The following is a 13,554-nucleotide window of genomic DNA, read 5'->3' on the forward strand; positions in this document are numbered from 1 at the left end:
CTGTTATTTAAGTGATTTCCTCATTACAATAGTAGGGTAAAGATAATTTGCTGATGCTGTCAAAAATGTTAAGCATTTCAGTCTCAACAGATCTTGGATCCCCACGTTTGTTTAATGCACTTTATTTACTTAAGTCATGTCAAATAGAGTATTGCTTCTTCCTTCTGAATTTAGAAAATGCAACATTTTAAGCACGTGTCTGATAAAAGAATATCAAAACTTCCATACTGCTTATTTTAGAGATGTTGATAGAATTTAGGATTATTGTTCTTAGATATGAAGTTTCAAAGATCTAACAATGAACTGCAAAAGTTCTTTTACAGTGAAAGGCAAAAAAATCTTTATTTCTTTAGATATTAACAGAGCAGGCTTCATTACCTCAACTTTCAGTACATAAAAATAAATGAAAACAAAATATTTTCACTGGCACCTATGGAGACTGTCAGTTGAATAAAAGCACAACTTTGAAAATATCTACTATATTTTCCTTGTAATAATAACAATAGTAATAACAACAACAGTGAGACATACAAAGACACAGTGAAATCCAACATCAATTAGAAGGCTAGCTTTTATTTGGATACTAACGCAGGAAAAATAATGGGTCTGAGTTTATATCATTTTCTTAAATATGTTTTTTAAAATGCTTATCTACTCTAGCCTGGCTGGTGGCTCAGTTTTTTGGAACATCATCCCATACACCAAAAGGTTACGAGTTCGATTCATGGTCAGGGCATATACGTAGGTTGCAGGTTTGATCCCTGGTAGGGGATCATAGGGAGGCAGCCATTCAATGTTTCTCTCTCAGATTGATTTCTCTCTGTGTGTCTGTCTGTCTCTCTCTCTCCTTCTCTCTCTCTCTCTCACCCTTCATCTCTCTCTAAAAATCAATAAACATATCATCGGGTGAGGCCAAGCCTCAATAATGCATTATTATCCCTGTATAATCTTGAAAAAGTAAGCTATATCTAACTTTGTTTGTCAGTGTATGCATGTGTGAAAAGGATATTGAGCTGGGCAAACCTGGGTTTTAAACCTAATTCATTATAGGCTGCCTTGAGAGCAAGTTGTCTAACATCTCTGAATCTCAGTTTCCTCATCTATGAAATGAGCATTGTAATCTTTGCATCTCACTTAGTTCTTGTGAGAATTTTAAAAATACAATACATATAAGGCATATAGCATACCTCTTGGCGTATTAAGAAGCACTTTAATTTTGTCAGTGTTGTAACCCTCCACACCCTATTTTTCAATTTAACATCTTGCAAATAGTCCCAGGGGAGTTTGGGCTAAAGAGAATGATCAATATCCAAAATTCAGTTCCAAACCTTAGAAAGTATTCAAAGGTCGCATGCACAGGCTGAAGCATTTGTATGCACAAATATCAACACATAAATCCTAATACTCTATTATGCAATACAAATTACAACAAAACACAGTAGTGAAACCAATGTTATTCCAATAAAGGATTTGCAGAGCCATAGAGAATTAGCAAATCAAAATGTGTTCTTTTAGAACAGCAAAGAAAGGCACAGAAATTCCTTAACTTGAGCCTCAGTTTTCTTTGGTTGTATAAAGCTAAGCGGTTTCTATCTCCTGTATCCCATGATTCTAACATAATGGGTTTAATACCACTTTACTTATTAACCTAGTAAATTACTCTGCTCTTTACAAAAAAAAAACATGCAACCATTATGACTTGCACTGTAATAGTAAGGTTGTTTTAAAACACACACACACACACACACACACACACACACACACTTAACTCTACTCAACAAACACTTTTAAGGGGAGGCCAATTTTTCTTCATGCCATAACCTTGAATTCAAACTAGTGGAAATCAATTCAGGATGCTGACCATTGAATTTTCTCTGTGGTACAGTACTACCCCCTGGATTCGTTTTTTTCTCCCTGAATTCACTAAATTCATGAGTTGTTTTGGTGTCATGTGGATAAAGGTTAACTAACTTGTATGAATATCAAGAAATGTTTTTCCTCTTTAAAAAATGCCATGCCAGAGATGTGGTGTATTTTACTACTGCTCTTAATTGTCCAAACACCCATCGATTTGGCAATCTTTAACAAATGCTGAACACCTAAGCAAAGCTAAACAGTTACAGGAGAAAAAGCTCAACTTTTAAACTGAGGGAGGAAGATGTAGTATCCATCACAGACTAACTGTAAATACATGTAACAGATGTGACTAGGGTTGTTCTGGAGTATAGATAATCCTCATGGCCCAACTTTAACACTACTTTTTAAAAAGATCCTAAAGCTAGCATGTTTATCTTTTGCTTATACAGGACTCAAAGTAACCAAATAAACAGTATCTTTGTTATATTAGAAAATTAAGCCCTTGTTAACCAATAAATTATAGACTCTAGGAGCATTTTTTTTTCTTTTGGTAACTTTGCCATCCTACGTTTTAATGAGAATAATTTTCCAATTATCCAGGCATGTGGATACTTTTAGTTTGTTATAAGATCAATGATATAACGGATATTAAACCTCTTTGTATAAGTTACCATATGGGTTACAACTATTTCTTAAAAATAATTCCAGAGACCACCAATCTCCCAGTTAAGGTCATCGTAGCTCTGAACTATCATGGCTGAATTGTTTTAGTGCTCTCTGCTGAACACCTGCAAACATCAAACAAAAACTGCTGGTCCTTTCCTGGGTTGACAAAAGCCTTTCATGTGAAAAATGCTCCCTGGGAATGTCAGGCTGTAGCTCAGGTTACATTCCATTCTCCCTAGCAGCCTCCCCATTTCTTAAGGTGGTAGGAAAAACCATGTTTGTGAAATGGAAGATTAAAGGGAATATGGCCACACTTTATTTTCATTCTCACATTGCAAATCACGATGGAGCATCCTACATTAATGAAATCAAAAGCTACTGGGAACTTTAAGCATGAAATATGACCAAGACTCACTGAAAAGCTATAGCTGGTTTTTCAAATATGAACAGCTTACTTATAGCTTGGATCATTTTTTCCTGGACCCAAGTTGCAAAGCTACCCATGAAAGTGACACCTGAGATCACTCAGGACAATGGAAATGAACCTGAAATAAATTTAGAAAATTATTTCTCTGTCCAAAGTTACCTCATTCATCCTTCCAGTTAAAGGCCAGTTTTTCTGATTTTTTTAATTCGTTATGCTTTAAAAAGACTTTATCTTTGTGGATAAATGATTTCTTATTGAGTGGAAATACAAGCCATTTACTTCACTAATAGCCCTGTGTTCAAATATGTCTTGAATAGATGAGAAAAACCAACACTCCAATCTGTACCCCATATATTATAGTCACCATCATACTGCACTGGATGAATACCTTGCATTTTTAATCCAGTACCCCAAACAAAAGAGCCACACATTTTTACCTTTACAAGTCAACATTTGGGCCAGAAAACTGCACCTGTGGTACAATGTAACTTAACACCTTGAAATAATCACAGCATCTTCATCAGAAATACCATAACATCACACTAAGGATGAAGTCTCTGAGTTCATGTATGCTTGTATGTATATGTACACACACACACACACACAGAGTTGTCTTAAAAACTGTGTAAGTTTAAATATATGATCACTTACCAAAATGTATTAATACACATTCATATTTGTCCAGCCTATACTCCCTATAAACACTTAAAATAAACATCATAGCAAGGACTCTATCTATATGTGAACTCAGAAATTTCATGCTTCTGATTCACCTCACTTTATGAAGACATACCTAAACTGACATAACTTAAGACACTCCAAATGTGTCAATTTTCACAAAGTGCAAAAGAGTATTTTGCACTGACTTTGAAAGCAGTCTATCTCTGTACTTTTCTGACATAATCTACTTCTAGATTTAAAGTAAATACATATTTTCTTAAGTAATATGATGAAGAAAAGTATTGTCAGAGATAAAGTTAGCTACTGTTTGGATAATGTCTAACATGAAAAATTAATTTGTCTAGAAGAGACACTTGTGTTCACCTTTACTTCAAAGTTGTATAAGGAATACAGAGATCTCCAAGATATAAGACTAAAACAAAAAAAATTAAGTCCCATTAACACTCCCTTCTTTTTCCTCAGGTTCATTAGATTGCCAGTACTAGGCAATGAGCTCTCACAGGGTCAGGGCAGTAAAACACAAACCTATGGAGAATAGTACTTTAATCAAAGTGGACCCCAAAAAACAAAAGGTAAAATATAACTATAGGAGGCATATCATATGTTATAAATCAAGTTACAGAGTCTAAAATTCCCTTAGACTTATGAGTGCCAGAAGAAGGAGAAGTAGCTTACTTGGAAATGAGCAACTTGTATAAGCCATTCATTTTATAAAAATATACCAATTACACAAATCACAAAGGTGAACAGATTTCTCATTGCTATGAAATTTAAGCGATGTGAAATTATATTCAATAGTTAACAGACAATTCCACTAGCATCTCAGAGCTAAAAAATGTCAACATTTACCAGCCTGACTTAAGAATAGCACTCTGTCTAATGTACTGTTATGTACCACTGCCAGAACTAAAATACTGCAGCTGTTTAACCAGCAGAAATGGATTTAAGCGTTGAACCTAAAGAATAGCAGGCAACAACGTATGCCTCCTTTTGATATGAAATTCAGTGGACAAAATAACAAATACATTTTAACTAAATATATTTTCAGTTTTCACTTTTAATAAGAGACCTTCAGAGAGTCCCCTATTAAAACTCCTCCTTAGATGCCAGATAATCAATGCGCACCCAGTTTCTTTTGTGAATAGCGCTAACGTCTTTTTTAAGCATCACCCAAAGACCTTTCGTTTAGAAAATGTGAGGTTCTTCCCAATTTGCAACTTTAAATATAGCAAAAATTCATTGCACACATGATACATAGGGGAAAGAAACAGCTAAAGCATCAGAAAGGATATTTTAAATATAAATGAATTAATATTTAGCTCTCAGCTTAGCAAGAGGCTTTCTATTTACAGTTATGGTTTACTACACAGCATTCAGCTGCAAAATTACAGACTCATTTCTTTAAAAGGGTTAATTACACATAGAACCTAATAAAATTGATATTATTTACAAGGGATTTTCCCTTTTTATGAAAGTTAGATTTCCCCCCTCTATTTCCAAATAGGGAACATTAATTTATTTCCCTCATTTTAACATTGGCCTTATCTTCACATGTTTGATTATAACTGTATTAGAAAATTGCTTTTAAATTAAGTAATGGAATTCTGAGACAGTTTCCTTGATTAAAAAAAAAAGGCCTAATTTTAATTTTGCAAAAGATGACATTTTGTGTAAGTTATACCACTGATGGATAATGAAATAACCATATCATTACAGACTAAAATTTCAATGACTTTTTCAGAACACTTCAACAGAGCCAAAAATATACAATGAGTGAATAAACAGCAAAGAACATTTAACTACACATTAAGACAAGAATTTACATACTTGAGCCAGTAAAATGTCCACTCGCCAAAGAAGTTGGTCCATTTTTCCCACTACTCACAGGAGGTGAAAACATCTAAAAGAAACAAAGAAATATTACTGTTGAAAAGAAGACATTTGCTGCTTCAGAGTTCATCAAAGATCTTTCATACTCTCACTATATAACTTAGAGTTTATGCTAAGGGCTCATCGTAGTAAAATACATCACCATCCAACTTAGAACTAAAGCAGGCACAACATTGGCAATCACCCCCTCCGCCCCCATTACCACTCCTTTCTTTTTCCTCAGGTTCATTAGATTGCCAGTACTAGGCAGTACTACCACATTTTAAACAAACACAGTCCCCATAATGTTATCAAGATTCAGTTTGGAGGGCAGCAGCCTCTCTAGAAAACACTAGTTTTACAAAGGAGAAGAAAAAAGTTGTTTGTTTTATATGAAAACCTTGGCCATAAACGTGGCAATGTCCATTTCCAGCCCGTATAGGATTTGCCTGTTATATGTGAACCCAAATAAAAATAAAAGTGCCACCTGCACTAAATTCTCATTTCATCTCTAACATGAGAGCAATTTGAAGCAAGACTCTCTCTCTCTCTCTCTCTCTCTCTCTCTCTCTCTCTCACACACACACACACACACACACACACACTCACTCACTCACTCTCACTCTCTCTCTCTTTCACTCCCTCTTCTCTCCAGCATTTATTTCGACCCTAATTGGTTTCCCTCTTCTTCCACGTTATCTAGTGGACAATGCGCACCTTCCCTGGGTCAGAGCCTGCAAAAAGCAAAGGAACGAATGGAGAAAGTGCAGCAAGCAGAAAGGGGGCTACGAAGCTGCTAGAGCTATGTTTCCTGGCAAAACTTCCGAAAGCCATTTCTCCAAAAGAAGGTCTAGAAAAGCAGCAGCACAGCAGCAGCAGCAGCAGCGGCAGCAGCAGCAGGGGCAGCAGCGGCAGCAGTAGCAGCAGCAACATGAAAGAGCCCCACTTACAAGGTGGTTTGGATTTTATTTATGTGTTTTGTGGATTCTTTTCATTTTGCTTTGCAAATGCATCTTACACCAAACTCATCTGCCACTGAAAATCAATTCCCCTGACATGAGTGAGACTTGGTTTGGGAAAGGGAAGCAAAGGGATGGAGAAGGACCAAGTAAAGCTATAAAACTCCACAAGTGTGTAAGTTCTTCTTTGTACTGATCTCATAACTATGACATGTATAAAAACAGTATAAAGGGTTCTAAAGAATGTACGCTCAATATATACATGACTGTTCAGAATCCCAGGGGAAAAAAAGTAACTACAGGTCCTACTAATCCAAAGCATCATCAGTTTAAAACTTTAAGAGACAACGGGGTCTCCTATTTTCTCTTTTCCATTCCCAGGAAAAATAAGTAAGTAAATAAAATGAGTAGTGCTCCAAGTATTAGTACTTCCAAGGTTCATTGAAGGCCAAGTTTTAGGGGTGATTTGCCATGTTAGGGGTGTCTGTTTTTCCTTTCCATTGGGGTGAGATTCAATTATTCTGGGGGATTTGTGGGTACGGAATTCAAGGCAAGTTATTAGACTCTGGAAAAAAAAAAAGCCTGAATCGTTCATCACACCCAAAAATTGTAGTTGAAACTTATCATAAACACCTTCATTTTACTGAGGATTCAGCCAATTAAAAATTATTTCTGTCCTTTAGATTGCTATTGGTTTCTAGCTCAGTGTTTGGGTTTTTTGTTTTGTTTTGTTTTGTTTTCACAGCTGTTGTTAGTTTCCACCGTTCTTTCTTACCGCACTGAAATCCAGTAAATCACTCAGCTCTTTGTCCGTCCCTAAGGCAGCCATTCGCTGTTGGTGATGCATTTTAGCAAAATCACACAAACCTAGAAACATGGAAATAACCGCAATCAGAAAATCCAGTCCCAATCCTTGGGAGAAAACACAATCGGATTTTTGGAGACTGGGGGGATTGGGGGTGAGGGTGTGGGGGCGGGTAGGATTAAGGTGGAAAGGAGGGAGGGATGGGAGAGTTGTTTTGTTTTGTTTTTTTAAAGATGGAATAGGCAGCAATAGCAAAAAAAAAAAAAAAAAAAAAAAAAGCGATATTGATACTGTATTTCCAAAGAGACGATCAAAACTGGTAACATCCACTATAAAACCAAATCCGGGAAGTAAAAAAAAAGAGCCGCTCTTCAGCGCATCATTTTATGCAACAGGAGGTAGAGCGAGAAATGAATGGATCATAGAGAAAAGAGAAACTACTGAGAACGATCCGGTCTCAACTTTCCCCCCACCCTCCATCCCACCCCCTCGCACACACTCACACACACGCACGCACACACTCACACACACCACTCCCCTCCGCATTTCAAAGTAGCTATAAAGAAATTAAAGATGAGCGTCTCTGGAGTGAAAACACGGCCAAAGGGGGAGGGGTGACAGGGTCGGAGGAAGGGAGGGGGGGTGGCGAGCAGAGTGGAGGGTCGGGTCCTGTAATTGTCCAGCACCCTAATTTGTGAAAGAAAGGATGGCAAAAAATTAAAGTCAGGCCCTTGGCAAAGTCCTCCGTCCCTCCGAGCGGCAGGGCTGGGGAGGGGAGGCGGGGAGGGGGGCCGCGGCGAGGGGGAGGGAAGAGGCGCGGGAGGGGAAGGGGTGTCTCTGCTGGGAGCGCCGGGAGCCAGGAGCCCGCGGCACGGGAGGCGCGGAGCCGCGTGCGGGGCCGCCCAGCCCGAGCCCCGCGCCTTCCTGGCGCAGCAGCCCCGCCGAGCCCGCCGGGGCCGGTACCTACCGCCCGCGCGCGAGAAGGGGCTCCCGGTGCAGCGCCGGCGCCGAGGCGGCGTTCATGTCTAACCACGGCCGCCGCCGCCACCGCCTCCTTCCCCGCCGCTCCTGCTCCTGCCCCGCCGCCGCCGCCGCCGCCGCCACTACCGATCCGCAGACACACAGCCAAGATCCCTGACTCTTAACACCAACTCTCTTCTCCGGGGAGGGGAGGGGACGAGGGAAGGGGGGAGGGGGAACACGCCGAGGCGCACGGAATTGCAAGTTCAGCAAAGAAATGGGTGGGGGGGCTCCGGGGAGACGCGGCTCCCGCGGATCGGGCTGGTTGGGATGCACCCCCCCCCACCCCCCGCTGGAAAAAAAAAAAGAATCTCAACACCTCCCCCGCCTCGCGAAGAAACACAAACGAAAATCCATCGAGCACCTCATCGCCCCTCAGATCGTCAATTACGAACTGAAGACTGAACAGTGTACGGGTTTTGCCCGTTTCTGCCCTCGGAGGCACTTTGAAATGTATTCGAGTTTACGTCTCCGCACTTCTTTCTTTCCCCGACTCCCGTCCCCTCTCACTCACACGTCTACACACGGCAAAGCAAGTTTATACTAGGCTGCAAATACACGTGATGCAAAAAGACTTGGCCAAGAGGAACGATATTTTTCTTTTCCATCTATAAACCGAGCCACCGTTTGCTGGGGGGATTCTCATTTCAGTAGTTTTGCGTTGGGGGCGAAGCCTTAATTGCATACTTTCTTTCCCCTCCCTTTTAAGTCACAAAATAGTATAGCTGCAAACTTTGCCAAAAAGGGGAAAAAAAAAAAAAAGAGGCAATTTTTTGAAGGGGGATGTTGTTTTGTTTTTACACTTGAGTTCCTAGGCACGCTAGGTCCCCGTTCGCCAGCACTGTAAGTTTTTAATTTCAGCATTTACCATTACAGGCCCTGCATGCTCTTAAAACATACTTTTCTACATCACTTTTTTAGGATAGAAATTAAGCTTCCTAATCCTATCGGTTCAGAATTGCAAGCGTGCTTTATCCAGTATATGCAACATACGCAATTGTAACGTGTTAAAATACACATTCTGCAAAACCCTTTATTGCTATATGTGGGAATACATACACAACATGCACACATTTTTTTCCCATTGGCAATTATTTAATAGGTTCCTTTTGTTTTAATAAAACATTGGGATCGATATTTTAAAAATTAAATTCAATAACAGTTTACTCTGACAGCAAATTGTAACGTTACCTTAAATGGCCACAAATATGCTCACAATATTCCAAGGAAAGTGACTTTAAAAAGAGAAACAAAAATCTTCTGCAAGTACTTAGTATCTCACATGTGTGTCCCCCAAAAAAGTACTTTAACTGGCACTCAGTCCTGCTCCAGGGATATCCACAGAACACAAGACTATGCACCTGGCTGTGGTTTTTGCATTTTCCACCATAAAACTGCAACAAAATCCCCTCCCCCAAAAAAGAAATCATTAAAAAAAAAAATCCAACAACTTTTTCTTATTGTTTACAAAAAAAAAATCAATACAGGATAGTTATCATTTTTCCTCAAACCAATCTTGGTGGTGGTGGGGTTTTTTCTCTTCTCCTCTCATCAAGTCTTAAACTTGTTCCAAGTTTAGAAGTGTCTCATCATCCTCCTCCTCCTCCTCATCACCATCACCATGGACTCCCCAGTGGAGTCACATTGATGATAATAGGTTCCCCTGAAAGATACATTGTAATCCATTCACATCCGGGCACTGCGGGCTTATAAAGAGAAGGCGCCGCGGCCGCGGCTGCTCCTCCAGACAATGACTCGGGAGGGCGGGGCGGGAGCGGGAGACCATCGAGAGGTAAACACCGCGCCTAGAGCGGCGCCCAAGATGGCGGCTCCTGCGGGCCACGCCTCCTCTCGAACCGGGGGGCGGGCGTCGCGCCGGGGGCCGAAATGCGAGGGCTCCCGAGGCCGGGGCCGTGAGCCGGCCCCTCGTCCCTCCGTGCTTCTTCTTGGTCCCCTTCCTGGGCCTTCCGTTCACTCAGAAGTGGAGTTTATAAATTAAGGACTGAAACCCAGACTTCCAAGGGAGTCAGCTCCCCTGGCTCACCCGGAGGGGGGCTCCACGGAGGCCGCGCCCGCCTCCCCGACGGGGGAAGCCTCCAGCCCGGTGCTCTGGCCGCGTGAAACCCGACCTGACTTCGGGAGACCTGCGCGTCCTGGGAAAAGTCCCCTGAGCCACGCTGTAGCTCCTGGGCCTGAAGAGGCATGTGGGTCCTCACCCCCTGCGCCACCCACACACTCTCTCCCTCCGGGCCCCGGGGAAAGTGAGGACTTTGCAGGGCTCGGAAGCCTCCACTTGGGAAAGACCTTTATTCACTGCGTTGTGGACTCAGATTGAGTTTGTACCAGGAAGCACTACTGAATCAACTTCTAGTTCTTGCCAAGCAATTACCGTCTCTAGTGTGTTTTCTAGCCTGTGAAATGCAAAGAATACCCACTTTAAGAGTTCCTAAGAATGAAAAGAATAAAGTTAAAGATGGAGCAACCACTAAAATCATTCCTTTCTATCTATAATTCCTTGCTAAACCAACTGATAGCTCTAATCTAGTCCATCGGATTTTCAGGGGAGGTTTTTCTTACAGTTAATTTGGCCCGAAATCTCTAGCAGTTGCTGACAGAGAACTCTCACACGCTATGCATTTCAGGGACAGCCACAGACTGAGTTGGTAGCGTCCTTCCTGCACTGTATTCCTGCAGGCTGAGTCCAACCTTATAAAGGAATCCCTGTATCTGTATCAACCAATGGGCTGACAGATGCCCCATCCAATCAGAATGATAGTTATACCCTCATTTGCATCTTTACTGACCAATCAGAGCAGCTCCTAAAAGACTATTCAGAATATGCTATCCTGACCAACCAAAGGACAAGGTTATTTGGACCAATCAGACTGTGCAAACTTGGAATCCTCATTTGCTTAAAAATGGACCAATCAGGGACTAGGGTGGGACTTTCTAAAGAGTGGACTCACCTTCATCTCCATGGAATGCACTTTTGGTTTCCTACTGAGGCTGCTTTCCCAGTTTGGAAACTGAATTTTTGAATAGTTTATTTTCTTTCTGCACCCTAGATTGGACACCTGTTGGCATTAAAGTGGTGGCAGCGACCTTTTGTTCACATAATGTTGAGTAGCTTAATCCAGAGCAGTTTAACATGTGATTTAAAAAAAAACCTAAATTATACAACTTTATATTAATAGAGCCCACCTTTGAAGCCAAGCCATCTATGATCAGAGTCAACATCCAACTATATCCTTATACTGTCTGGCAGCAGGAATGTCCTAATCTCCATTTTCTGATATAGTTTGGTGGAAGATTAATTTTCAAGATCTTTTGTTTATATGTAAGTTTTTAGGGAACAAGAATTAGGGCATTTATACTTTGTTTCCTGTCTGTTGACACATTGGGAAGATTCCTGTGTTCTGGTTTCTTTCCATGTTCTCATCTTAAAATAACATTTTTACATTTAGACACTACTTTATGCTGCATTATCAATCAAAAGCATTATCTCTGATTCTCAGCGTAAGCCTCTACAGGCTCTACTGAGATGATGTAATAAAAAGACCATAAATGTTTGTTTAGGAGAAATATCCCACTGGCTCAACCTCTTTAATCAGCTCTGTGACCTAAAGCTTGACGTCATTGTCTTTTACAGAAAAATGCAGAGGCTAGATGAAATAATCCCATAAAATTCCTTCTACTTTTTAGATTTTAACACACAACCCTTCTCCTGAATTTCAGGGGGAAATAAATGATCTGTCCAGAAATCAATGATAGGATCAGGTCTGGAACCTAAAGCACCCAATTGATGGCTAGTGATTTTTTTTTAACTGCATTCTACGATCAGAAAACCACGAAACTACGTTTCTTATTTTAAAGTAAGGAGCAAATTTGGGTGTTTGTCTAATGAACTATCAGAAGAATAGGTATACTTATAAAGATGGGAGTCGCCCTAGAAACAAAGTCAATAGAATTATGTGAAACTTTATAAAGGAAAATGTAATAGACATGTTTTGGGATTCCTGCTCCATCTAGACTACCTTCCCTAGAAACCTCTCCATAATCCTGATATAGAGGTAGAACTTGATGTGAGTGCCACACGAGTCCGAGCCCCACCAGCTACAGCTGATTGAACCACAGGAACTAAAAGAGTCTTGCCTGGCTGGTGTGGCTCAATAGTTGAGCATTGACCTATGAACCAGAAGGTCACGGTTGGATTCCTGGTCAGGGAACATGCCTGGGTTGCAGGCTCTGTCTCCAGTGTGGGGCATGCTGGAGGCGGGCCGATCAATGATCCTCATCATTGTTGTTTCTGTCTCTCCCTCTCCCTTCCTCTTTCTGAAATCAATAAAAATATTTTTTTAAATATAAATAAATACGAGTCTATGGTAAGTGATGGATCTGACATGTTGGGGTCAGCTGGCCAGAGCTAGTGCCAGGAAGCCAATCCACGTGAGACCCATGGTTATGCGGATACAAGAACCAAGAGTAAGCAGAGGACACTGCTCTTCAGATAAAACAGAATGGTTTTGGAAGTTCCCAGGACAATTCAGTCCTAGGAAGAAATGCTTCTGGATACTTTTTCCTTTAAAAAAAAATTTTTAATTAGTTATTGGCTTTTTTAGAGAGAGAGAAAGGGAGAAAAACAAACATCATTTTGTTGTTCCACTTATTATGCATTCATTGGTTGCTTCTTATATATGCCCTGACCAAGGATTGAACCTGCAACCTTGGTATATCCTGCAACCTTGGGATACTTTTTCAATTATTAAGAAGACCACCTTGCCTCCTGACCATATGATAGTTGATTCCTGCTGTGCTGCCTTTCTCTAACTGTGTTAACTTGAGTATTTTTCTGACCATCACAACTTCTAGTCAAGTGTTTAATTGGGGGGAAAAAAAGATGCTTTGGATTTCAGCATTTCAAAAACAGTCCATAATATTAAAAAAAAAAAAAAAAGTAGTTACCACTACTCTAGTGGTTAAAAATTTGTTCCACTTCTACATTGAACAGATTCTATCCAATTAAGTGTGCCACACATAGTCAGGATATACAAGTGTCATTCCCTTTTGTACTGCATTATGGCCTTAGGCAAGTTTAACATTTTGTGAGATATAAAATAATTAATATCTTCAATACTTTATGTGGCTGGTTAAAATCAAATGAGATAGTGGAGATGAGAGGACTCTGAAAATGACAAAGTCCTACCAAATGTAAGGTAACATTCTCACATAAACTAAGTTGATGCCTAAAGACAACAATTCTTTCATGGGAG

General features: G+C 40.4%; 1 protein-coding gene across 11 annotated transcripts in view; it reads right to left on the reverse strand.

The window, feature by feature from the left end:
* The window catches only part of TCF4 (transcription factor 4), a 339,169-nt gene extending 329,194 nt beyond the window's left edge, over positions 1–9,975 (reverse strand). For 6 of the 11 annotated variants that reach the window (XM_070420329.1, XM_070420326.1, XM_070420330.1 and 3 more), the window contains exons 1-3: positions 8,232–8,332; positions 7,235–7,326; positions 5,459–5,531 (exon numbers count right to left, since the gene is read on the reverse strand). In XM_070420329.1, coding sequence (XP_070276430.1) covers positions 5,459–5,531; positions 7,235–7,306 — 145 coding nt within the window. In that variant the 5' untranslated portion in view covers positions 7,307–7,326; positions 8,232–8,332. Of the gene's footprint in view, positions 1–5,458; positions 5,532–5,987; positions 5,999–7,234; positions 7,327–8,231; positions 8,333–8,648; positions 8,771–9,475 lie in introns of those variants that run through there. The other 5 variants (XM_070420346.1, XM_070420323.1, XM_070420324.1 and 2 more) reach the window with 4 other exon arrangements.
* Positions 9,976–13,554: the final 3,579 nt, after the last annotated feature.

Source organism: Myotis yumanensis, unplaced genomic scaffold (assembly GCF_028538775.1).
Source record: "Myotis yumanensis isolate MYYU_CA2020_CCGP unplaced genomic scaffold, mMyoYum1.0.hap1 SCAF_7, whole genome shotgun sequence".
NCBI classification, from domain to species: Eukaryota; Metazoa; Chordata; class Mammalia; order Chiroptera; family Vespertilionidae; genus Myotis; species Myotis yumanensis.